Source organism: Parus major, chromosome Z (assembly GCF_001522545.3).
Source record: "Parus major isolate Abel chromosome Z, Parus_major1.1, whole genome shotgun sequence".
Taxonomy (NCBI): domain Eukaryota; kingdom Metazoa; phylum Chordata; class Aves; order Passeriformes; family Paridae; genus Parus; species Parus major.
In genome coordinates, this window is record NC_031799.1 from 68621050 (window position 1) to 68648607 (window position 27558).

At 39.2% G+C, this 27558-nt stretch overlaps 1 protein-coding gene across 3 annotated transcripts in view; it reads right to left on the bottom strand.

The window, feature by feature from the left end:
* EPB41L4A (erythrocyte membrane protein band 4.1 like 4A) overlaps nt 1–27558 on the bottom strand; it is a 120713-nt gene that overhangs the window by 4519 nt on the left and 88636 nt on the right. For 2 of the 3 annotated variants that reach the window (XM_015653647.3, XM_033520482.1), the window contains exons 13-22: nt 27094–27175; nt 22844–22927; nt 20600–20713; nt 18241–18288; nt 13757–13834; nt 8915–9034; nt 3437–3484; nt 2781–2849; nt 1808–1918; nt 707–788 (exon numbers count right to left, since the gene is read on the bottom strand). In XM_015653647.3, coding sequence (XP_015509133.1) covers nt 707–788; nt 1808–1918; nt 2781–2849; nt 3437–3484; nt 8915–9034; nt 13757–13834; nt 18241–18288; nt 20600–20713; nt 22844–22927; nt 27094–27175 — 836 coding nt within the window. The remainder of the gene's footprint in view (nt 1–706; nt 789–1807; nt 1919–2780; nt 2850–3436; nt 3485–8914; nt 9035–13756; nt 13835–18240; nt 18289–20599; nt 20714–22843; nt 22928–27093; nt 27176–27558) is intronic. The other variant, XM_015653648.3, reaches the window with a different exon arrangement.

A 27558-nucleotide genomic window follows, 5' to 3' on the forward strand; every position in this document is an offset into this window, starting at 1 on the left:
CATTTTTACATGACTGGTATGGTAATCTAGGTATCTCGAATTCTCCCTTCTATGTTTTGGCTCTCCTTTTGTGTGTTTGTACATAAGACTTGCGAGTGCTTTTGAACAGAATTTGCTTCTCAAATTTTGAGTTCAATAAAACTAGAAATGGAGAGATATGGGGTAGTATAATATATCATGAAAGACAGTGATTCAGTTAGATTAAAAAAAGGCAAGTTCTGTCCTTTTTAGATGTCAACAGCCTAAAAAAATATTCAGTATTTGTGGGGGTAAAAATAAAAGAAAAAGGAAAATAAAAGAAGCACTGTTTCAAGTGCAAGCAACAAACCCCTTCAGACTATCTCTAAAAGAGGTGAATAAATGATGTGATTGCAGCTGCACCACAACCACATCTGTATAATTCAAGAAGTTGTAAAAGTCAGTTTGCTTTCCATGAGGAGCAGAGATGCATCTTAGGGATGCATCAGATTGGGAAAGAGTTCTTGAGCAGCAGAAGCAGATGTTCAGAGGGGCATATGCTACAGAACCATATGTATTTTGGAATACAAACAGAGTTTAAGTGTAAGTAAAATACAAAAATTCAATTCACACTGCTGCTGAAAAAAAATTTTATTTTTTTTTTTCACTGAAAAAAAAAAAAAAGCACTAGAGCCCCACTTCTCCCTCCAATAAAAAGGAAAATTGCAAAGGATGTACAATCACTAACCTGTTGAGTCAGCTGGATGCTGGGACCTTTCCCATCTGAAGATCGTGTAACAGGCAGTGGAGGGACCAGATCAGTTTTGACACTGGAATTTTAACATCACAAAATGGATATGGCTTTAATGAAATAAACTATAACTGTGCAGAGGAAGAACAATGAAACTGACACAGACTGCTCTGTAGATATGACAAGCTTTTATCACCTTACTTGGGATATCTGAAAGCTGTCATGATGATCTTCTGTGGGCACCTTCAGGGCGTTGACTTCAGGGCAGCCCTGTCTTTTCCTGGTCTTTGGAAGCAGCCCAAATTGATACAACATCACTGAATCACAGAATGATTTTGGTTTGGGAGGGACCTTAAAGATCATCCAGTTCCACCTCTTGCCATGGGCAGGGACACCTTCCACTATCCCAGATTGCTCAGAGCTCAATCCAGCCTGGCCTTGAACTCTTCTAGGGATGGGGCAATCACAACTTCCCTGGGAAGCTTCTGCTGGGGCCCCGCCACTCTCCTGGCAAAGACAAGTCTCACCTGAAATCACTGGTGTGCCAAACCTCCTTCAGGGTGCTATCCAGCTAAAACTAGTCTTCCAGGTGGGGACTTCTTTTCATATTTTATGGCCTCGCTGCAACTGAGAATGGGGCTGTTGCTTTTCCATGCCTAAGTACTCTTCAGTCTTCTAGGAAAGACTGATCCACCCATTGATGAAGAGGGATGTACTAGAGTTCTCATGAAACAAAATACAGAGCTAACACAGATAACATCTTAAATCTGTGAAGGATGAAGTTATTTCGAAAGCAACTCATGAATTCTTATCCCCTAAGCAACTTTATGGCCTGCCACTGAAGACCAGTACAGGTTTGTTTCAGCCTTTTCAGTTTTTTTTTCCTTCCAAATGGATCAAGAAAGCCACTGTGGCTGAGAACAGACTATAAAGGGTTTTGGAGGTGTTTCATTCATGTTTAGCTCTGAAGACATAATATTTAGGGGACCGCCTGAACCCTGAACAAGCCACATTTACGCTGCTTCTTACCACCATGATCTCTAAACAGCTTTTGGGCTGCACTAGACTAGTTAAGTGCTAATGACCATGTTCACATACTTCACTTCAGACAGGACAGATCTCTCCCCATCGGAGCACTGGGACCGCCGGTACTGCCGGTAGCTGCGAGGGGAGTGCGAGTGCCGGATGCGGATGGGGTCGCCTTGAGTCCTAAGAGAGACACAGAATTCACAACAGGGGGTTGGTAAACCAGATCTTTGGCACAAAATATAAATTCAGCTGCAGACAGAGAGGTCCTCCCATTTCTTAATAAAGTGTAACAGATGGCTTCTTACACTGGCTGAATTTAAAGGGCTGATGCTTATTTTTAGATGTCTGTACTGAGAATTCAATGCTTTAGGAGAGCAGAGGTCACAAACTGGCATATTTGAGAATGAAACTTTAATAAACAATGCATTAATTTATACCTCCTTAACATCAGCCTTTTCTGCCTAGTGGTGTTTGGAAGCACATTATGCAACCCAGGATCCCATCTGTGCCACATTCAGCTGCTTGCACTGACACATGGAATCCCAAATGGGCAATTATCGCAGTGAAATGGATGTTGGTTCTTGAGAAAATAGCTATGCCCTGCCAGCTGCCCATGACTAGCCAGAGAAAGGATTGCAGAGGTCAAAGAGTGCCTTGGATGATCAGAATATTTAAAACAAAGAAAAAGTTTAAGAAAAAATTTCTTGTTTGCATTCACTTCTTTCTGATTCTGTAGTTTATAACATAAGAAAGATTCTTGGCTAGCACAGGGAGGAATACAGAACATACAGACAGGTTCATAAGTGTGTGGGAAAGATTAGGACAGATTAAGATGATTTTTCTTCTTATTTTGTAAAGGGAAAATACTCGATTTTAAGATTATTAAGTATCCCCACCCAATCCATCCTATAGGATAGATAGGAATAGATATGAGTTTATAGATTATGTGTAAACCCATTCCTTTTTCAGTGGGACAGAGTTCACAGTAAAGTAAGAAAAGTGGATTTCTGTATTCCCCAAAAAAAATCTGACATAAACTCACTCTACTTTAGTGTATGGAATTTCTTTCAATTGCTCTTCAGACAGGCCAGATGGATCCACAAGCTCCTTCCTATAAAGGATTAGGAAAAGTAAAAAATGTAACAGTAAGTTACATTTTGCACTGTGAAGTGCAAAAATTTTTATTATATTGGACTAAAAAGTTTTACTAAAACAAGCTGTTTTCAGCTCTGAAGCTTTCTTGACATTAAAATAGGACACCTATTTTGAAATAAGTATAACTTCACCTTGATCACTTCAACTGCATGTCACATCCCGTTCCACCTTCCTCTCACCTCCCTGCAAATCTGATCTTGTTGCTTCACAGTATCATGAACATGATGTGTGCTTTGGAATTGCTAAATATCTTCCTAAGGGGTAATGGTGTGTCATGCTAAAAGTATTAATATTGACATTCTGGAAGCTACAGAGGAATAAACCTCTAAAATGATGTATTGTTCTTTAATAATTAATTTATACACAATGGTCATCTTTACTCAGTGCACTCAGTGACCTGCAGTATCTTCTACACACAGGAGGTCATTAACATGTACATAATTTACTGAAACTAAATCAGTGTAGTGCCACACTGGAGGGGATTTTATAACTACATTAAAGGCAAACCTAGCATCTCTCAGACCCTACAAAGATCATACTTACTGGATATGTTTCCATAGTTCTTCTTTAGCTTGTACATCTGGGCTTCTCCTATAATTAGCAACAAAGACAGTAAAAGCTCAGCTGTGGAAGCCATCATCTGACATGCTGCTGTTCAAATAACTTTTAACACACAGACCCTGCACAGGAATCTTGATAAATGTAATCCAACAGTGACTTCAATTTTAAGGTTTGTTATCTCAGAAAATGCATTAAACCTCATCGCATCATTTCAACTGAAAATTCATTTCTTGAACGACAGGCTCTCAATCACAATTCCAGTTCCACCAGCCTTCAGCAAGACTGTGCATAAAATAGAAACAACAGCAGAATTCCCCAAGCCAAATCACTGCCCAGTTGCTGCCAACACTTATCCCTGCAAGGACAACACATTTTGGAATAACACTTCTGAAAAAGGCCCTCAGAAATGTCCTGTGGCCCATAGAGCTCTTGGTGGGCAGAAGGAGGGACAGGCCACAGGCCACTGATCAGTAATCCCAGCTATTCCCAGTGGACACCAGTAAAGACCTGTGGCTCCACTGCAAGCACATTGCAGCCTCTCTCCTTCTGGTCATCTCCAAAAAGGGTTTCTGCTCAATTTATTTATTTTTGGTGTGCAGCACAAAAAAAAAAAAATCCATCAACAAATTAATCAAACCAGCACCTATGCCTAATTATGTACCTAAATATTTTAGCAAGTATTTAATTCACATGCAAAGAATGTACCAAAAGCTGTAACCTCCCTCTTGCAGACACAGAGATGCAGCAAAGCAAGCCTGAAGGGTATGTCTCACCTTTTCTACTGAACCATAGAATAGATATTTCTAAGTGGAACCCCTTTATTTTTACTTTTCCTTCTCTATTGCAAGGTTAGTGCAAAACTGCCACTGTTGTTTAAGCTGCACCTGGACTTCACCCAAACCCATTCAGAGTAATAGACCAAGTAAAGATTTTAGACAGTGTCACAGACTACATTTGCATGGAGAGATTAGGTAACACTTTTTATTTTTGTTTTATAAGGTCAGTGTCAACAGCTAGACTGTTCCACACCATCTAATATGTGAGGGATGCAACTTTTAGACACATACAGCACACATTAATACACCCAAAGTTTCTCAAAGTCTTACACTTTAGGTCATACAGCCTGATCTTTTTTTTCTCTTAGACAAAAAGGCCAGTCATATTCATAGATGCTTTAGGAGGGATATAATCCAAATATAGCTGCTGATGAAGGACAGCAGAGATCTGCATTTTTGCACCTCTAAATCTCTGTCCAGAGACAGAGATGTATCAGAAATAATTCCAAACTGCTCTCTATCATTAACAGTTTAACTGTTTTCTTATTTCACCATTACCATGTCTGACTTATTTCCAGACTTCACCCTAGGAATAATGTTCAGAGAAATCTATATTGCAGTAAACACTATACAGCTGATGTAAAGGCAGAATATTTTGGGATGGTAATGTTTTGGGGTGCTTTTTAGACTTTTATTGGAGCCGAAGTACTAGGAGATACTATTTGACTAGTTTATAAAACACCAGAGAAATACTAAAGGGTGAAAAACAACCTAGCATTTGTGCTTTCCTAGTAGGGCTAAAATTAATTAATCCATAACCACCTCAGGCTCCAATGCCTTCCAGGTAGTAAGATTCCCATCCTTGACAAACTGCTGTCCTTCCAGCTCCTCAGGTTCCCATGATGGCTACAGCAAAGGTGCTTTACAGTCCATTTGTTCTCTGTGTTCAGAGCTTTTTAAAGCCGCATGTATTTATTATAATGCATTTCATTTTCTCTGCTTTTCACTTCTATCTGTGCTTCCTGCTCTCTGTGACCAGCTCCAGGTATTTTGCTCTGTGATCTCTGCCTCTTTCCATCCCTGCAATGGCGCTAATAATAAAGACTTTGCTGTACAATACCAATTTAGCAGTATGGCATCCCATGGGGAAGAAAAAAAAAAAAATAAAAAAAAAGAGAGAGAGAAAAAAAAAGGGCTAAATGCAATCCTCCTAACACTCCTTCTCCCTTCTTGCATTTACGTCTCTCTATTACATCTGTCCACGCTGCTTTTAACTACCTGATGCAGTAAATGCAGTGGCATTGAACAGCCTTTTTCACCCCTCAGTTTTGAACTGATTTCTGCCCCCATGAAGCTTCCTGCTCACAAAATAGCAGCTGCAAACCCTGCATTCACCCTGGGGCTGGAAAGATAGGCATCCTCTTCTGAGGCTGAATAATCAGACAGTGGGGGATGTGAAAGACCCCTGGAAAATGCCAGCTTCTTCAGGGAGGCTTTGTCATGCTTACAAGCCCTAGTTTGTCTGAGGAGGCAAAGGCCCAAGATCATTCCCCAAACCAGGACCCACACAAAGCAGGGTACTGTGCACACCACTGACCCATTAGATCATGGCTTTTACTTGTTCATGAAAATACAGCAGTTCATAACCTGGCCTTAAGTCTCAAGTATCACAGAGCATCCTGTGAAGCCTCACCGAGAGTAAGAAATATTAATTTGTGGGGCAGCATGGAAAGACAGTGGTTAAATAAGAAGACATCTTAATTTCTCCACTTTCTAGGAACTGTGCCTCCTGCTTTCTGTGACCAGTTCCAGGTATTTTGCTCTGTGGTCTCTGCCATTTTCATTCTTTCCATCCCTGCAATTACACTAATAAAAAAGATTTTGCTGTACAATACCAATTTAGCAGTATGGCATCCCATGTGGAAAAGAAAAAAAGAAAAAAGAAAAAAAGAAAAAAGGGCAAAATACAATGATTCCTCAGAGCAAATAGACTTCACGTCCTGCAATTAGTTATTTTCCATCTGTTTAAGAAGTATTACCATACTGAGATAACCTTACAGCATTTATTCAGGTTAGCTCCCTGTCAAAGAATTTAAAGAAATATGTTGCAGATAAAGTAACTTAATTAAGGCATTTTCTTTCCAAAGGCCTGTTCCTGCTTCCTTTGAAAGCAAAATGATGGAAAGCTTACAAAAATAAAAGTGAAATGTAAGATTGAATGTAGGTATTGCATATACTGCATAAGAAATTAATGTTTGTATGGTTCTTAAGAGCCTGCAACAAAGCAATTCTTCTGTTAAATCTTTAAAGCCAGATCACAATACCCCTTTTACTTTGTTTTCATTTTTTTACTGTGAATTTTTTTAGAACTCACAGTTTTGATATATAGGACTCAGTTTGTCCTGTCTCAGTATCTGAATCAGTACCTTCTGGACAATTTGCATGCTAATCAGTTTCTCTAATGTACAAGAAATCTAATGGGAATTCCCAGTAAATGATGGATCTCATTGGGGTTTATTTTTTATTTTGTTTGCACAAGGTGGAACAGCTCTACACATTAATAAGGTCTACATTATTTTTTGTGCCTGCATCTGCACCCTTATTAATATTTCAGTTTGAGTCACAAATGGTAAATTAAATAGCCATGGAATTTTATGGCTATTCTTCTTAATTAGAAAAAGCCCTTTGGCTACACAGATGTTTTACATGAGCTCTTGAAAATAAACCCTGTGGAACTAGAACTGGGAGCTCTCTGCATTTGCTGATACCTTGAGGAGAAAAAAAAGGTCAAATTCCTGTCAAATACTTTTATTCTAAGACCAAGGAGACACCACTTGCCACCACAAATGATTAATATTACTCATTATCAAACAAATAAAATGCACTGTGCCAGGTACAGTAACAAACATTTCAGCCACTACTTCACAAATCCAAAGGGAAGCTCTAGTTACAAATGCAATAATGCCCTTAGTGTGAAAGAATTACCTGTTCTACTAAATTTAAGATTTTGTACCAGTTTTTAAATGGGCAAGTTGAAATGACCGTTTGACAACATTTAAAACCAAAACAACCATAACCTACAGAATTATGTTTCCTTTTCTTCTTTTGTTCTTCTTTCCTTTTTTACTTGACCTGTATCCAGTCAAGTAAACCAACAGCTGAGCCAAACTAAATGAAATACATTCTCTTATAATGTACAACATGTTAACAGTTAAATACCTTTTACTAATTTTTTTAAAAAATTAATTTGGTTTTATTTCATTGTGGGTTTGCTTGTTTTTGCGTTTGTTTTTTTAACTGGGGAGCGTATTATAAAGAAGAAACACATGAATAACTAAAAGAATAGCAAAAGGAAATGAGAAGTCTTTCAAAATCTTCAGGACATGCTCATTTCTTTGCTTCCTCTAGGACCTTTGCTTTTTAAGTTAGATGCCTAACATCTATGTTTTTTTGCTAGAACTAGTTTAAATGAAATACAACTCAGAATGTCACTGTGCTGGAAAAGCAAAGCTATTTTATAAGTTATGTTAACCACAAGAGGGAACCCGTGCTGTCCAAACAAAGAGATTTACCTGGCCCACGGGTAAAAAAGAAAAGCTGGCTACAAATTTGATCTAACTATTATTAACTGAGTACATTTCCTAGTTTACAGTTTATTGTGTACTTTCTGTATATAATAAAACAAACAGAAACCAAATTTAATCAGCTGTATTTTCTAGATTCCATGCAAGTGAGCTTTAATATTCCTAATTTTTACTAATATATCATTGCACAATAATACTAATAACACATGACTTTTGTGCAGCTGAAAGTGAACAAGTCTGTACAAAGCCTGTTAAAGTAAAAACTCTAATATTTAGACTCTTAAGGTAAATTGAACTCCTCATAAAGAAATAAAACTCTGCACTATAAAACTGGAGACAGCAATGAGTCCCAGCAACACAGACAACAGAAAACAGATCTCAAGTGGATTTTAATGCTGGAAACTTCAATGCTGACTATGGTTTCAGTGATACCAAATACTGTGTCTATGCCCCAAAACCAGGCCATTTTAGAAGGGAAACACAATTTAAAGGAAACCAGGATTTCCATTAGCTTGAGAAAATTAAATTAATTTCAAAAGCCGGTGACTTCACCGTGTCAGAACAGGCTCATGTAAGCAGGAACAGCAGTGCCTGGCAGTACGATTCCATCATGGAAATCCTGACATCAGGATGCAATATATCCCTGACTGCTGCTTGTCAGGGATAATTTGACATGGAAACAAGAGCAGCTGCTTTCATCTGGAACACCACTGCAGGTATTATATGATTAAACAGGTGCGCATTATTTCTTAAAAATGTTCACAGCTATCAAGTAAGCTGCCCAGAAAAGAGGAATCACTGTACTAATTAGAGAGCTGTTGTTGAATGAGCCACAGAACCATCCAGGACTTCCTCCCAGGTGATGGACAGAGTTTCTCAGCAGCTTCATTACCCTCTCTGCATTATTTGTGCCCTGAAATTCAAATCAATAAAAAGGCAATTTGACCACAAGACAAATCTGCTAATGTGGGAGTATGCCATGTGAAAATCTCTGCTCCTCAGCAGCTGAGAGCCACCACCGCACTGAAGATACTCCTCCTGTTCTTTAACATGATTCAACAGCCTTAATTTACACATCAAAGGGTGCAAGGGTTACATACGATCGAGATCTGTGCCTGGATCGCCGGTAGTTTGGATCCGCCTGGGTTTTCCCCTTCTGCCGCCGCAGCACAGCTTCCCACTGAGGAGCCGAGTCAACCATGTCATTCTCCTGCCGTAATCTGAGAAAGACGGACCCAGAGTTTAGTCTGAGGGTGCTGAGGGCAGGATGCTCTGAGAAGCAATGGGATATTCCCCCAACCCCAAATAAATAAACAATCTAGCTCCTGCAATGCTGTACTTTACCTGTCATCTTGTTAAATTTTAACTAATGCTCCCAAAAACTACATTAAATTGTAAGAACCATATAAAAGAAAACTTGCTTGTTGCAATGCTCACTTGCTGCTTTGTTATTTAGAAACAGCATGAGCCAAAAATGTAACAATCCATGCTTTTTAAGGACAAACCCACGACTTGAACTCCTTCCCCAGCCCAAGTCAGGGAATTTTTTCCCTGTTTACATCTTCCACTGTAACTCATCTGCACCAAATGGGAGACCCATATCGTGATGCAAGGTTCTACTATTACAACTTTCACAAGTACTTCACTGCAGTGTGCACCTTCCTAGGATCCAGGGAAAAATTCCCTTGGTAAGTCCCTGCTCAGAAGAATCATCCTTTCATCTTAACCTGCAACAAAGCTCAGGATCCATGGAGATCTCCATGGCACTCCTTCTGCACTGTCCCCTGCAGCTTTGGTTCCTGTCATGGCTGGTGTGGATATAAATGACATACTATGCCTTTTATTTCTACTTTTTTTTTTTTTTTAATTTGGCTTCTTTAAAATCCATGAATTCATTAACTGAAGGTATTACAGACTGAGACAAATATAAAATTCTGTCAGCTCAGTGCATTGGTAAGCAGGCTGCAGCAATTCCACAATGCCACAGCCCTCCAGGCAGCCAGGCAGTGTTTGACCAAAGTTCCACAGATGCTTCCCACGGTTTCAAGGTTGCACATATGAGTGCTAAGGTGGTGGAGGAAATGGACATGCTTGGTCACAGCAGTGAATTTAAAATTCAGCAGGGATTTCAAAACATCCCTGGAAAATACCACCCAAATGTGGACTGTCTGATCGCATGGTAGGACTGGCATACTGGAGAAACCAGAGGGGAAGACTGACAGCTAAAACAAACAAAGAAGCCAACAGAGATAAAAGGATTGCACAGGAGATGTAGGCAATGCAAAGTATGTTGTTGCTGTTCTTCACTTCAGATGTTCTTTTCTCTTTGAGTTTTGAATTGTATCAGGCTAAACCAGCTATGCAGGCTTCTGCTTTTTGTTTAATCAGATCTTCTCTCACATGCATAGTGAATTTTGAGCTCAATCCCCAACTACTGTAAACAGCCACAACTCTACCAAATGGTATGAAGCATCTGGAGAAGACTGCAACCTCAAGTTTTGATTTCTATGAAAATCTTTTTAAATCTATAATCTGCTGACAGGAATTAACATAAACTTCTACCTAAGGATTTAGAAGAAGTACTCACACAGCAAGAAGTAATGAGTTGTGATTTTCATCCCAAATAATCCAATTTGGGCAAACGGCAATCATCCCATATGGTATAGACACCACCAACTGCCTCCCACACACAGCAGTCACTTGCACACAAATACCAAAAATCTAAATATATAGTTTGCATCACAGCTATTAAAACAAGCAGTGTCAGCACTCAAAGTACTGTCACACCACAGCAGAACTCTACTAGATGGAGACATGAAAAAACAAAACATACATTTTGCAGCTGCAAAGGAAGGTAGTATGCTGACACTTAACAAGGTTATAGATGGCCAAGGTACCACAATCTCTACATGAAATACATTATTTGAATGCAATGTTCAAATTCTAATAATTTGGGTCAATTTTTTTAGCTTTTTGGTGACAGAAATTACAAAATAATATTAATTTTTAAAAAGCTGCAAGAAGTTTAGCTCAAATCCTGAATTTCTATTTAAAGATACATTTGAATAAAAACTTGCCCTGGTACTGAAAGCTCATTATAGCTTTCCTTTCATTCTTTTCACTGAGCTGCCCAGAGAGGTGGTGGCAGTGTCTCCATCCTTGGAGATACTGAAAAGCTGCATGGGAATCATCCTGGACACCTGGACCTTGGTGGCCCTGCTGGAGCAGTGGCTGGACCAGGTGGCACCCAGAGGTCCCTGCCAGCCTCTTCAGTCCCTCTCTGATTCTAATCAGATGCATCTTCCAAGTGTAGTCAGGAAGGAAACTATGCCTCAGTACACACTGTCTACTCCTTTAATGTATGTTTATCTACACAATAAATTTTGGCCACAGGATTGAAAGTACAAATGCATTTCTGTGATTGAAATATGCTCATCACAGTTCTTCATTTTCATATGAACATCTGCCTTGGAAAAAACATTCATATAATGGAGTGAAACCTCAAAGATTGAATTCAGGTAAACAGGTTTTCCCTAAGATTTTTCTAGTGTTCTACCTTCAGAAGCTCTCATCTACATTTCTGGTTTTCTCCGATAATTTGTTTTCTTCTAGAAAATAATTCATAGTGATCTCTTGTCATGTGAACAATATATTCTACTCTATTATGACCAGAAACAGATTTCTTTGGTTAATGTGAACATTCACTTATTTTATTTCAATAAAATAAAACAATTTTGTTTCTGCTTGTGTCAAGTACCTAATTATTGTACTGAAAAATAAATTGTATTAGTCTATGCAACAGCAGCAACTTGAGTAATAGCAGTTGCGAGCCTCATTATAATGTCCTATTTAATCCTGCTAGGACTGGCTCATCTCTGAAAACAGGAAAGCTACTCAGTGCCTCTCACCTTTCAGCTTGTTATGTTACTGCTGTGGCTGCTAACAAAATGCAGAAATTCATTATGACTGGTTGTTTTCCTTCACCTGCTCACAAAGAACAAGTCTTAGACTTCCATCTCATTTAGTATTTGTTTAATCTAACTGGTAAAGTTTTTTTATCTGGTTGGATTTCAAGTGATCACCTAAGAACAAGAGATACTGAAACATTAACATTTTTGCTGTATCTTACATTTCTGAAAACGTGGGAGAACTTAGAAACAGCCCCCCCAAATTTTATTTTTTTTTTATCTTTAATTTTTTTTTCACATGAAGTCAGGAAGGGTTGGTAAAGGCCCTTTCATTCTTCAAAAAATGATAAGCAGTACTTAATCCTCCTTACAATTCAGTCTCTATATTGCCAGGAGTTCTTAAAAACATTCTTGTGGTCAGTCTCTAATTTCTTTCACTTGCTTGTGGAGCTCCCTGCACAAGGAGTTTCACAGGCAGAAAAGAACCTGGCAAGAGTGTTCTGGGAGAAAGGGATACAAAATACCATTTACTGTTGATCACTGAAACTACACTCAGCATGTCATTTAAACTTCAGCTGGAAAACAAGCCTTCCATGCACACTAGGTTATTGTTAGCCAAGTACCTTACAAGACTGTGCTTTAATTTAGGTAAGCTTCAAAGAAATCTTATGTCTCAGATGTGCTTTATGCCATCCCATGTGAGTGTCACAATGACTTTTTAACATTTCTTTAACTAATGCAAGTCATGCTGAAAATGTAATTATACTGCATACTCCTGCAGCACTATCTAGCGTGCAGTTATTTCTAAGAGCTTCCAGAGATCTGGAAATCATTTATCACTGCATATGAGACATGAAGAAATGATGGCAGTTCATTCAGACAGAAACTTAGAAACTTTGCCTTTAAACAGTTCCTCTTTTATCTAGTTACATTTCTCTTGCACCGTGTTTATGCAATACAAGAAAATTCTATGTGCTTTTAAAAAGCGTATTTTCAGAAATACCTCTAGGATGTTGTTATCCCCAGCACAACATAAAATAAAGAGCTTTGAAGGGAATTTATAGGAAATCAGTAGTTATGCTATCTTTTTCATACCTGCAATACGAAAGATATAATATATAATACAGAACTCGTTAGCATCACTTGGTATGAACTATTGCTGTCCTATTAAAACTTGATGCTGTACACATTTTGGGTTTGGGCTCACACCTGACATTTTGGAAAACAAAATCTTTATACAATTCAATACATTATTTTAAAAACAACACTGAGATTCATATCCAATAAAAATATTTTCACTTCTCAACAGCTTATTTTCTGCTTGAAAAAATCTGTACTTGAATTTGTGAGGTAAAAGTGAATGCTGAGAATATCATTATCAAGATATTACCCACTTTATTTGCATTTATACTGCAAGTCTTTTGTAAGTGTGCCCTGTACTTGATCTTGTAGCTCATTGCTGAGCTCTTCCCAAGCAACAGGAGGGCATTCATTGCATCCAACTATAATGATGTATTCTGGCAATTAGCTCTTCTTATTCAGAAAAGGGTCTTAAGCTGCCTCAGGAGGACTCTATACACACAAAATATGTTAGATCCCTTTATGGATGCTGAAAGCAGGCAAGAGGCACAGTGCCTGTGTGAAACTAAGTCACTCTGACCTGAGAAAGCACAAGGAGGGATGCAAGCAATCCTTGGAGAAGGACAGCCTTTTGCAGGTGTTGTTTAAATCCTTGTTGTTTACGTGCAAGAAGCAGTCAAGGGGTGGTGTTCCAGTTGACCAATGATGGTGATGTGTTGGTTTAATGACCAATAAGAGTTTTACCTCTCAGACCTTTTCGGACCTGTCTATAAAAGAAGATCTGGAATAATAAACCTCGCTCTCTTGTACAGCACACAAGAGAGTCTGTGTTGTACTTCTTGCCATTCCTAATATAGTGAGACATCCCTTCTTACTAGGTTCATCTGAAAAAACTCCATCTCCATTTGCCTGTGTTTCATGTTCCCCTGTCTAAAATATGTAATTTATTGTCACCTGTTTCTCTTCTTCCGATGCTCTCTGTGGGAATTTTCGGATTCGCTGCCACTGCTGGTGTTACAGCGGGACCGTGACCTGGAAAAGAGAAAAGCCACATCTCTGGACAAATTTATCTACTAACACCGAAATTATTTCAGTGCTAAATGAGGAAAGAACAACACTGCAAAGACATTACCTGGAAAATCAAAATTAATAAACTTTGGAGAGCTTGTCTCCACCTGCAACTTATATTAACTTTTTCTCATTAATTGATTGGAAGAACAGCTTCAAAAGTAGTGCACCCAGAGTGTAGTATCAAGTGCTATTTTCATTTTGAATAACTGACATTTGTTTCTTTTATTTTTTTAAATATGTATTATTGTATCATTCAAAATTCTTTTTGTATATACCACATCAATGTGTTTCTTGGAGGTGTGAAATGTTTCATCTCTATCTGTGTGGCTCTTTTCTTCTTGAACATTGTGGTACATTTAACAGAAATGACACAGAATTCTGGGTTTGCAGTCAAAACAAAATGCTCAGAGATCTATGTTTTCTATTCCCCTAACTTCCATCCTGTAAGTTCCCAAGTCCTCAATCTATGGAGTCTGTTCTCCTCTCTCTCCTAAATTAGAAGGTCATTAGCTCAAATATCTCCCACTCAAACAAAAATGTGTTAGAAGACTAGGACAGTGAAAGCCTAGGAAAATCAGCTCAACCCAGCTTGTCTGAAGGGAATGTTAGGCAGCATGGAAGAGACACGAGTAACACTAGGATTCTGCTGCTCTTTATGGAAAAAAGAAAGCTACACTTCCTACAGGCCAACTTCTCTTAAATCCATGACTGACTTTTGGTGCAGACAGACTAACTGTCAGGGCTTTGGTCCTAGAAACCAGGACTCTGCCACTGTACCACTGGCTAGGTTCTAAGGACTAGCACTCTCAACAAAATCCAGTTTGGACCATTCATTCTTTAGTGGGAGGATGGCCTTAGAATGGTTGGATTTGATGATCTGAAAAAGTTCCTTCCCAACCTGAACATTTTTGTGATTCTATTAATGGCCCAAAGACAGTTATGTTTTTCTGCTATACTGACAGCCCAGATGATTAATGAGGAAAGCTGACTGATATCAGCAGGAGCTGGTCTACAAGGATTTAGGCTGTCTAGAGTTGGAATTGGTGATGGTTTTGCTGCAATGGAGAACAGAATTTTTCTTCTGAGGTATCTGGCCATGAAATAGGAGGTATAAGGAGATAACTCCTGATGATGCTGGTAGAGATATGTATTTTCTTATGCCTCCTGGCTTTTCTTTTGCTCTTTGATAGCTGACATTTGTAAGAGGACAGGTTTGTTAAACTTCACCTCAAACAAGCCAAGGAGAGAAAGCAGTTCCTTAGGTGTAAATAAAAGGTAAGGGGGAGCATTTCATGACAAGGTAGGAAGCTGCTGACTAGCACCTGCTCACTGCTTGTTCTAATGGTTTAGGAAGAAGAGCCCAAACAGGGTGAGAGAAGATTATTCCCAGGGAACAGCAGAGATGCAGCATGGAGCTGTTCTCAGGCACACACCACTCTGCTTTCTAGAGGACTAGGACTAAATAACCAGGACACTGTTACAGATGCCATTCTGACACACCTGAGAGCCTCACGAAATTCACCATAATACCAGTGATTTATGGTTGCCTTCATCACATTGCTGAGCCTTTAAATGCCTTGGTCTTTGGAGTTTGTTCTCCCCTCTCACCTAAATCAGGAAATCATTAGTTGAAATAGCTCCCATTCAAACAAAAATGTCTTAGAATAATGTGACAGCTAAAGCCTAGGAAAATCAGCTCAACCCAGCTTGCCTGAAGGGAATAAATTTGGCAAAGAGAAATTTCTCCCAGAGGAGAAGTTTCTCCCTGCTGAAAAAGATACTAAGTTGAATTTCTATTTTATTTGATAGCTTGAATCAGGTTTGTTCACCTTTGCCCCAGGGGAAGGGAACTGAAGTTTTTTTCAGGGCATTGGTCCACTAGGCAAGGCCTGATGAGCTTGACATCTCAACAGACTGGGAGTAGTACAGAAGATACACAAAAGATAATGACCATTAAAAATCAGCCCTGGCAGGGTCAGACACACCTAGTCTGGGAAAGAAAATACAAGAATGAGGACAAATCAGAGGTGAACAAATTCATATCCAATGGAAAATCAAGTATTAAGAACTACATAACTTGGAACCAAAGAACATTGAGCCAATGAATCTCTATGGGTTTTGACTGTATAAAGTTAGTGAAAAATCTGGTAAAATTTGTCATGGAATTATTTCCTCTGCATGGCCAGGCTACATATGGGTGAAATTATTTCTGTTGCACATCCTGGTCAGAAAAACATCCTGGCCAGAATAAAGTAATGCCTTGATTCTCTAATACTAAAAATGTTGCTGGAGGGTTTTTGTTTTTCCCACAGTTTCAGTGACATCCCCCTCCCCAAACCTCATGTTCATAATTTAAAGCCAGGTTATCCATGTTGCCAGCTAAAAATACACTTTTCTGGGTGAAGCTCAAAGTGGAGATAAAAAATACGTGTGTTGCTATAGAAAATTGCAACTCCAAAGGAAGAAGGAAGATTAAAAGATGGTGTCAAAAAGAGTCACTCAAGCACGATGGAAGAGTAAAGAGCAATAAATGTTCTAGAACTGCAGCAGACCTTACACAGCCAAAAGTATACCTTTCCCTACCCCAGTCTCATCAGATGTTTAATAAATACACCACTAACATCAACATTAATATGTCATTTGAGCAACACTGTTCTTTCACACTTCCAGGTCATTAGCATGACTCTTCTAAATTTTTAAGTATGACAAGAAGTAACTTGATTTACTGTGATTTAAGTAATTTATCTCATGAGGTACCAAAACAGCCAAAAATCACAGCATGGCAGGCAAAGTACAAGATAAAACATCCAATTTGGACAAGTCAAGGTAAGTCTTTCTCTAACTTTTCAGGAATGGAAATGCAATCCACCTTTGGATATTGCACATTGAATTAACTTGTGTTCCCTGTCAGGAAAACACTTGGGGGCTTCTGTGAACACAGAAGGGTTCCTGAACTGTCAGCTGAGCTGCTCATGCTTGTTGTCAGAATATTATCCTTTACTGATTATTAAGTATCATCTTTTACTGAGCAAAATACCAAAAATGGGTGGAAAAAAGATAGTTTCCTAAATCAGGTGCAAGAACACATGAGATTATCCTGATCTCTGACAATTTTAAGGTACCTTTTGTCCTTTATTTCCCTGTTCTCCTTGTTATGCAATATATTTCATATTTTGTAGGTAGAATACCGATATACCCTAGCATAAGAAGCAGGAAAAAAGTCATAGTCAGTTTTACAAGAGACACAACAAATACTGCCTAGGAGAGGGCTTGGAGGGTTGAGGAAAGCTCACATTCTGGCAGAGTCTTTTTTCTAATTAAAATGAGAGGAGAATAGCGAAATTGTGAGGAAGTGGAGGTCTTCTGCAATGTACAGTAACAAATCTGTGGGAAGAGTCCCTTCTGAGCACTGAGGCTTTCCACCTGATATGCTTAACTAAATCTTCTCAGTTTTATGTGCCAGATATCTACCACAAGACTACCACCAGCAGCTTGTAATGGCAACATCCTTCCAAAAAACATTCTGTTATCTTATAGTAAGTAGGAAGTAGGTGAGTGCTTTCTCTGGCTTCCTGTGATTGTCCTGAGATGTTTGTATCTTTGCCAGAGCTCCTTTCCCGTGCTGCAGCAGTGATTCAGATCCTGGGAGTGCCTCCTCTCCTTCCCAAGCTCCAGGAGCCTCTGACATCGAAAAGCACTCTACTGTCTGCTTATTTCAGCAGTGCAAACAGGAGCACAGATGTGAGAAGCACTACACAGAGTCATGACAAGCAGATGTGGCAAAAATCTGTAAACAGCTGAAGTTGTTGAAGGGCATACCCAAATTCACAACTGCATTTTATTTGAAATGTGTCGATTAGTCAAGTCTGAAATAGGAGATGGGGGCAGGGACAAGAAGCTTTCAAAAAACGTGCAAGACAGCAAGAAGACCATCAGGAGTTATATATGCCTTTGCACTTACCTCTGTCAGGACAATTCATCTCAGATGATAGCACATTTGTTTGCAAAACAGATTAATTAAAAGTGGGTAGGGAGACTGGAGAAGTAAAAACAAATCTGCAGATTCAAACTCCAAAAGCTAAAACTTCTGGAACTGACTTTCAAGTTGCAGATAACCCCTCAGGAAACTTTCACAAGCTGCTTATAACATGGAATAGCAGCAATATGCTGAAAGATTCTGCTTTGATGAGGCCATGAGAGCATTTTAGTAAAAGATAAGAAATAAAAAATTGAAAGGTCGTACCACAACAATCCTTTTATACATTTAGAAGACGAGGGAGAAGGAAGGAAAGAAGGGTATGCAGTGAAACAAAATACAACCCATACCTTCACTATCATTTCATAGCTGCTATAGGTCATGTATTTACCTTCTCCTTTGCTTTACATCTGAATCTTCACCACTATTATGATTTTTCCTGCGACATTAAGGAAGTTTTAATGAAATGTCATAGAGTTACTTAATACAAATACACAAAACTACCCATAAAAAAACCCCAAAGTGTTTTAGTTTTTTGATGGATTTTTTTTTCCCCCCAGTATGATGTCAGGTAGAGAAAATAGGGCATATGCTTGTTTTAAACCTTTCAGGACACCTTTACAATAAGTTTTGAAGGCATGATTCCCTTCAAGCTCTCATTGCAAGCCCCTGACTTGCAAAATTAAGCAGAGCATGCTGGCCTTTAGAGTTTACTACTGTTTCCAGCATAGCAGAACCTGTTGTTTTCCTGTTAACTCCACTAAAGAGTGCCTAAATGGCACAGCTACTAACAGTTGGAAAAGGAAAGTGCATGAATAAAATCAAGACTCAAGAAGGCATAAATGAGTTAAAATCTACCTACTACTGTCAGTATTTACAGTCTCACATATGAGAAAAGACTTCAAAAAACATTTTGTTCATGTGGTAGCCCAAGAGAAAACTTGCTATTGGCATGACTGTCCATCTGATTACTAGATCAGCCCAATGCAAATCCCCCAATGATAAAAACAATTTCATGCTGCACAGTGCAGAAGCACTCTTCCTGATATAAGAGAGCTTTGCATTGCTTGATCTCTACTCTTTTGCTTTTAAGAAGCCAAATGAATCTTTCTGACAATGCATCAGAAAACCTGTGCTGGTTTTATCTGCAGTAGTTTTCCTCACAGTGGGGCTGTGTTTTGGGGTTGTGCTGAACACAGGATTTATAATAAAGAGATGCTTTTGTTATTGCTGAGGAGAGATTGCACAGAGCCAAGGCTACACTGCGGAGGAGACCAGGGGTACATGGGATCCTGGGAGAGGACGCAGCCAGGACACAGAAGTGACCGAAACTGACCAAAGGGATATTCCAGACCATGTGGCATTACAGTCAGTGTATAAAGTGGGGGGAAGAGGAAGGAAGGAGGGGATGTTTGGACTGATGATCTTGTGCACCCAAGTCACCATCAGTGCGATGGTGACATCAGCCCTGCTCTGCCAGAAATGGCTGAACACCTGCTCAGCCACTGGAAGAAGGGAATTCATTCCCTGGTTTGCTTTGCTTGTGTGCACAGCTTTTGCTTACCCTATTAAACTGTTTCTCAACTGACAAGGTTTCTACCTCCTACCCTTCTGATTCTCTCCATAATCCTGCTGGTGGGGGAGTGAGTGAGGGGCTGCCTGGGGCCTGGCTGAAGTTAAAACATGAAAAAACCCATTCAGGAAACACATTGTTGTTAAGACCTACAAGAGCGCTATCCAACAGAGCAAATAAACATAACTCCATTGCTGGAGAGTTACACTTCACATTTATTTGAGGTCACTAAGCATGCACTATAGGTGAGTTTCTTCTCTCCTGTCCCAGACAGCGAGTGGCAGATAAAAGGTCTGAAACAGTTCAGAAACCTGACACAGATAAAAGCTCCACATCAAATTAGATTTCCTCATCAATATGCTTCCATTTCAAAAACCCCAAAGCTCTGGCTTTGAAGGCCAAGCAAGAGATGTAATTCTCATGTGCTAGCTCCTATGGCAGTTCTAGAAGACTGCAGTGAATATGGCACAGTATCTGTGTTTGTTTATACTTCATAACAGATCAGCAGGCAGGGTGCCTTAGCGATAAAAGCAGCTTCTCAGCAGGACAAATCATCCCAGGTAACACACATCTCTCAATACTCCATTGCTTCAGAACTGTCCCTGTAATTTGCTTTTTGGACATGTTCAAGGACACGCAGCACAGAATCTCCATCCATTCCATTTTACTCCTCTAAGTCATTCAATTCAGCTTGTACCAATTGAAAGTGTCACACAGTTGTATTTTTGCTGGTGTCCTCTCTAATGCGAAGTGGTTCACATATGGGACTGCTGAAGACAGCTTTATGGCTCATTTGTGTAATCCTTCAGGCAGTTAAAGTAAAGAAAAGTACTTATAACACTGCTTTGGAAGCTGTCAAGCAAACAAATCCATCAGTTCTTAATCATTCACCAGGCAATAAGTGCTCCAGTATCTAAAGGAATCTTGCACGTGTCAATACTGCAACTTTTCACATTTTTAACATCATTTTCCCACAACAGCACACAGGCAAACAACCAGACCAAAGCTTCCTTTACAAAAACAGCTGTGGTATTCTTCCTTGGGTTGTTTTTTTTGACTAACAATTGGTCCCTGGAATACCCCCTTTCCCAGGGCCCAGCTGTGCCTACACGAGCTGAACACCAGCCTCAAGTTTGTGCGCAGAGAAGCTGACAGTAATTAATCCTGAGGCTCTTACCTCCTCCGAACTGGCTGCCCAGATTCATTCTCACTGCCACCAGATGGGTTCCTTCGGCGAGAGTAAGGAAACTTTGGTGATTTATTGCGATCACTGGCAGAATTATACAGTCCGCTAAGGTTAAAAAGAGAGAGAAAATACTCAGCTTTAACATTTCCAGGGCAGTTAGGCCAGCTAACTGAGATTCAGCTTACAAAAATTAAAAGATTAATGCATGCACAGGGGAGTATTTGGCTATACATGCTTTTCTGGGTGTTAGTGTGATTTCTATGTAAATGCATGGTACTGCTTTCTAGCAATACATTTTTCACAGTAAACCTTGAAATGTAGGAGAGAGACCTCTTATCATTGCCAAGTCATCAACTCTAAGCTTACAAAATATAGATTTTTAGTCTATTAGTATTCTTTTACCATACCAAAATTTCTGTGTTTTAGTATCGCATATCCAACCCAGAGCTAGTCATTCTTCTTGCTTTCCATGGATGTAAGTATGAAAACATTCCATGTTCTATCATGACATACATCTTCATCACAGAGCTGATGTTTGGGAACATGAAACAATTCCATCCCCATTTCTCTTCTGTTCACCCACAAACAAACCTCTTCCATTGGTGTGGAGGTGTTCCAACCTCCAGATTTCTTTCTGCTTTTCTAAAAGCCTCTGCCTTTCAAACTGAATCCTTTCTTTGTCATCTGCTTCTGCAGACAGCTTGTTACAGCACTGCTCTGCACAGGTGAAAAGTTCCCACAGCTCATCTCAATGAGAATTATTATTAAGAGCTGTGAAAGCCTCTGTGCAACATCCAGCCTGCTTATGTGTCTAAACCTGCATAGTGCTTTAGAATAAATAGATTTGCAAAAACTCAATTCTAGCATTGTTTGGCTCCTGCAAGATCAAACCTCCTGCTGTCCTGAAAGCAACTGAAACACTGGAGACATTAAGTGACAAGATGACATTACTTTTCTAAAAACAACTAAAGAAAGGCCTGTCCTAGCAAAAGACTATTTACTTGCTGCTTTGTTCCTTACTCTACAATCTATTGCTGTTTACAGGAGCACAAGGGGTGCATCAGATCTGAATTGTCATAGAAAAGCAGGACCATTCTGGATTACACTTTACATGCTGTAAACAGCCATCTCCAGGCAGCAGAAGCCTGAAGACAGCTCCCCAGTGCTCCCTGCATCCCACACCATTCCCAGTCCAGGGGACTTACTGAGCCAGCTGCTGCTTCTCTGTCTTCAGAAGCCCTTCAGGATTTTTGTTCCATGACTCACCCAGCTCCCCCAGGAATTCACCTCCTTGCAAAGGAGGACCACAGATCTCCCACTCATGGTGAGTCACTACTGACTGCCTTTATCAACACTTTTACACCACCTTCAATAGCTTCACCTGAAGATCCTTAGTTCTTTTGCTGGAAAAAAAGTCCTGATCACTTTCTCTTTTCTCAGTACAACTCGTGATTTTCTAGATGTCATCCCCTGAAACTGCCTCTTTTACAGGAAGATTCCTGTCTGCCTCTGCCTTTGCTCCTTGTACAGATTTACTGCAGAGCCTTTCACATTTTTGATCCCCTTTGCTGCCCCACTCAAAGCCTATTCCTTTTCCTGAGATAAGGACATCAGAACTGCTTCCAAAATTCATGGAGTACATATGTGATCCACCAATGTATATAATGGCATAAAGCTGCTCTCTTGATTTACTAATAATTGCTAATTGTTTATCTGACTGCTACACAGCTGATGTTTTCTTTGTTATCCATCATAATTCCACATAATTCCATAGTACTTCATATTAAGCAGAAATCTAGGGTTATTTTTTTTTTTTGTTCTCACGCACCTCTCTTTACATTTTTTGACTCAACAGAATCTACCCATCAGTCACACTTCAGGAGCCTTTCTGCCACTCTCCACAGACAAATTTCTCACTATCCTAAACAATTTCATATCATCACCATAGTTTATTTTTCAAGTTCTTTGACAAATATACTAAACATCAGAGGTCCATGAACAGATGTCTAAAGAAAGCCGCTGCTGACATTTATTCACTGGCTACCTCCTCCTACACATACTTTCCTAATTTTTAGCTATTTATTTATCCATGAAAGAACCTATCTGCTTACATGCAATGCACATCTATTATGAATCAAATAACACATTAATATATTGTATTAATAACCTTCAACTTTCTGCTGTTGTATGATATTTACCATTGCACAATACCTAAGTCATCAAGTCTGGTCTTACCTCTGTGGGCCATTTTCCTCCCATGGAGCACTTGTTTTACTTCTTTGTGTTTCTGGGCTGTTTTCATTTTTCATCTTCTTAAAGCTAAATAAAAGTACAGGTATACATATATATGTATATGCTTATTTTTAAAAAAAACAAACAACATTGTACACAGATCACATTTTCTTTTGTGCTGACCACTTAAAATTTAATTTTAAAGGCATACACTCATTAAAGAGACCCACCCTGGCATATAGTTACTTATTTGTTATGAGAAAGGGGCAAAGAGTTGCTATGTTGAAAAATCTCTCCTAAAAAGAGAAATTATAAAGGGAAGGATAAAGAAGTGGGGGGAAAAAAAGAAGGAAAAAAAAATCATCTCTGCAAGCTCATAATTGTGGGAGCACTGAGTCAGAAAAACAGGCAATCCTGTCTCCAAATAAACAAGAACAAATACTTAGGCAAGAAGTCTAACAGTAGGGCAAACATACAATATGATCTCATAGCCTTCCATAATATACAGTTAAGAGATTATTGAATCAGAGGCTTTACCTTCTTTTTTATTTTACAAAGCTCTTAATGAAACTTTTTTCCATGGATTTACTTAAATACCTTTCAAATATTTTTTTTAATTTTTGTCATAAATAGTGTCTGGTAGGAGTATGTTCCAGTATCTGGCTATGACATAAACAATTATTTAACATTATTTCAAAACTTCTACCTGGTTCAAAACTTCCATCTCTTGTTGCTGACTGTTTCTGTGTTTATAGAAAGAAATAAAGAAAAACAAACTGCTATGAACGATGGCTGCCTAATCAAAAACACCACCCCTTGATGTTTTTTTTACACATTTTTAACTGTCTTATCTCTTTTCCGAGTGAAAGAACCACAGACTACTTAACCTCTCCCAGTACAGGAGTCACCACATACCTCAGATTACCCTTATCATATTTCTCTACATTTTTCCAGGTGCACAGTACCTACTTTAAAATGGGAGCAACAAAGGCAGGGGTGATGAAAACTATTCAAAGCATGACAGATCACAGGTTTATAGGTTTGCAGGGCAGCATATCCTTCTCATACCCTCCCCAGCAAAGCCTTGGGTTTTATTTTTGTCAGAAAGATGTTTTTGTGGAAGAGCTGACTTCACTGACTGCTGCAAGGCAATGTACCAGGACAGTCACCTGGCTTGAGAGATATATTAGCATTTGTAACCAGCTTCTGACAGCTGGTTACAGGTATATCAGCATTGTTACAGCTTCTGACCCATTAAAACTCCCAGATAATTGCCACTTCAAATACTGGGAAGTGGCTTTTAGCTGAAGCATGCCCCTGTCCTTGCCAATGGCTCAGCAGAGCTTTTCCATCTCTAGAGCTCTTTTCCTGTATGGACAAGCAGTTTACCTGAGACAGAAAAGAGGCAGCCACATTGATTTCCACCAAGGTCATCAAGAAATATTACTGACAGCAACTCCATACCATCATCATATAGTTATAAAATGCAACACAAGCAGAAAAAATAAAAGCCTTACTGTTGCTTACAGAGAGGAGGACATAAGCTGGGAGTTCTTCCCCCAGAGCAGGAAATGACAGACTCAGCTTTATGAAGGAATCGTGGCTACTTAACTCACTAATCCACTTCTAACCCCAGCCTTTGGTTACTACAGGTCAGAGTTAATCATTTAATTCTCACAGAGTGAACAAAATATAAAGCTACAGTAAGTCAGCAGGAAAAGAAATTAAATTACACCTTATCAGGTAAATCGTTTTCTTAATACTGCACCCATTAATTATTGACTCATAGGTGCATGCAATCTATTCCCAGGCTTAAAAATATGTTCTTACTGCAGACTGAGCAAGTAATCCAGATAACTACATTTCTATCCCATACTGCAAAAAGGAATTGATTTGCACAGCATGAACTACTGAACAGTACCTAGGCTGAACTTAAACATTGGTGAATACTGTTTTCAAGTCTTAAAAGGAGACAGTACCTGGGAGGTGAATTTACTGCTTTAAATTTCCAAGTCATTATTCATTTGAAGCAGTCACACACTTTACAGACAGAAAATTAGAGCATGGCAGCTCTTCAAATACCAGCAGTATCTCCAGGAATGCAGTTGCAAAAGGTACTGAGTTCATTCAAAGTATCTGAAAGGGTTAAGATCTGAATTTCATGTGAGATTTCATTGGGGGTTTTTTATAATTTGAGTTGATACCACTTACATAGAAGTGATTAACTATAGATCTCAACAGTGAATAAGATGTTAAATATGAAAACTCAGCTTCTGAACACTACTGAAATACGTTCTGCAAGCATCACTGACAACTAGTACAAGAATTACACAGGATGGAGCAAACTTCCAAACTGTAAGTGCTACACAATTTTTGTGTGCTGCTCCCACATACGTGAAGCCAGGCAGACCCAAAAGGTGCTCTTCATGTGCAGACAGAGACACAGAGAAAAACAAATCAAATCCTAAACAGAAAAATAATTTCCAAAACCTTTTTTTCTTTTCTGGAAGTGACTAATGCTGTCTAAAATATGACTCAGTAAGAATCTGCCTGTGAGATGCTTTTAAACTGTCAAGATAAGAAACTAAACTCAGAAACCTTAAAGCTGTCGTATTGAGAGCCACTTATTCTGGCTCTTCCTCTAAAACCTGTCTATCAATTTTTTTTTAACAGCTCATTGTTACAAATTCTGTACTGAAGGAGTCCCATGCCTCCCAAAAAAAAAAATCTCTGCGCTAAGGAATAATGGTACCTTTTACTTTTTATCTTTCTTTCTCCTAACAAATCACAGAACAACACAATAGTGGGCTAGTCAGGTTCTTCTGGATGTCATCTGGTCCAGCTGCCTGCTCCAGCAGGATGATCCAGATTCAGTTGCCCAGAACTATTCCCAAACAACTGTGGAATTATCTCCAAGGATGGAGCCTCCACCACTTTCCTGGACAACCTTTGCCAGTACTCAGTCATCTGCACAGGGAAAAATTGTATCCTGACATTCAGAGGGAATCTCCTGTCTTTCAGTGTGTTCCCACCTAGACCTGTCACTGGGCACCACTAGAAAGAGCCTGGATCCATCCTCTTTGTGCCTTCCCTCCATGTATTTTTTTACCTCTGTATTGTTTTCCACTTAATGGTTTAGCTTCAGAGTGACCAAGTGGCAAAATCATAAACTTTCTTTTAACACACAATTAGCATTGTTTTCTAAGGGCTAGAATAGTGGATCCAATTTCCCTCAAAATGAGAAAGCAATTTAACTCAGCTTTTCTTTTGGAGGTCAGCTGTTCTAAATATTAGGCAATAGAGAACACTATCCACCAAGTACTTCCAGCAAATCAGTAAATCTTTTAGATTCTTTTTCAGAGGTCTGTCCAGACACCTAGCTTGTGAAGCCAACAGCTTCAATGCATAGGTATGCCCAGTTAAGGGTTACTCACTCAAGAAGAAACACAACTGTCAGGATTGCCAAGCATGCAGAGACAGATATCCAGGCAACTAAACAAAAGTTAAGTGCTGTGTTTTTTGACTCATTCTTTTGTCAGACAATTTTTTTTTTCTGATTCAGGCACATAAATTCCTCCTAAAATTAGGGGTGGGGATATAAAGCCATTTCTGAATCTGTGTCTTACCTCTTCCTTTCAAATATGCTTAAAAACCAGAGAGGTGCACTTCAGCAGTGATAAATGAGACACACAAGTCCAGAGGAGCCCTGGCAGTTCACTACTCGTACAGATCAGGAACATTCCTGATTTTTATTACAATTTCAACAGTGTAATGGGCAATCACTGCAAGATTAACAAACCTGTTGGGAGAAAGCCCGTGCCCAGCTCCTCCCTGCCCACACACCCCAAGCTTGCCCTGTTGAGAGACAGAAGGCACATGCCCTGAGGGCTCTGACAGCCAGCCCACAGCTTCCAGGGCAGAGACTAACAGGACTTCACAGGACTTCACAGGACTATCCTGACCAGTGCCCTTTGGGTCATTATCCAAATTTTCCTATTTAAACCTGAGACTATATACCTTCCCATTAACTTGTGCTGATTTATGGGTTTTCAAACCATGTGTCACCTGAAATCCCTATTCTGCGTTGATTGGAAGATCAGGGTTTTATAAAATTAATTACTTGGCAACACTCTCTGACCTTTGTCAGCAGATGATCAGATGGTCCTGAACTCAAGTGCAGGATAAACATGTTCCTCTATCCAATGTGTTGTACAACCTATTAAAAGCTGTATGGAAACTTAAGGTCTACATACCCTTTCACTGGAGAAGGTGCAATAATTTTAGTAGTTCCTTCATTTTCTCCATTTGTTGTAATCTGGCTCGTGTTCTTAGGACCTGGAAAACAAAACAAAACAGATAAGTCCTGTAGGATAAATGTTTGCACACCTATTCAGCATAACCACCTATAGGGCAGCAGGAGAGATAAAATGACACACAAGATACCTGATGCATGCTCCTCTTGTTAAAGGTGTGTAAGGATTACATCTTTGTGTCTTATCCTTATTTCTAGTTGTACCAGAGCTCAATAAAGTTTAACATTAAGCACATTCATTACTCTTCCACATAAGACAGGGAATTCTGAACCCGTTGTTCTCAAAGGGATACTCTACCACTGTCAACAGAAGAAAACTCCCTGCTCAGTCAACAATGAGAATAAATGTGTAAGGAGAATACACTTTGGTTGCTGCTGGTGCTACAATTTCAGTTTCCATGCTATG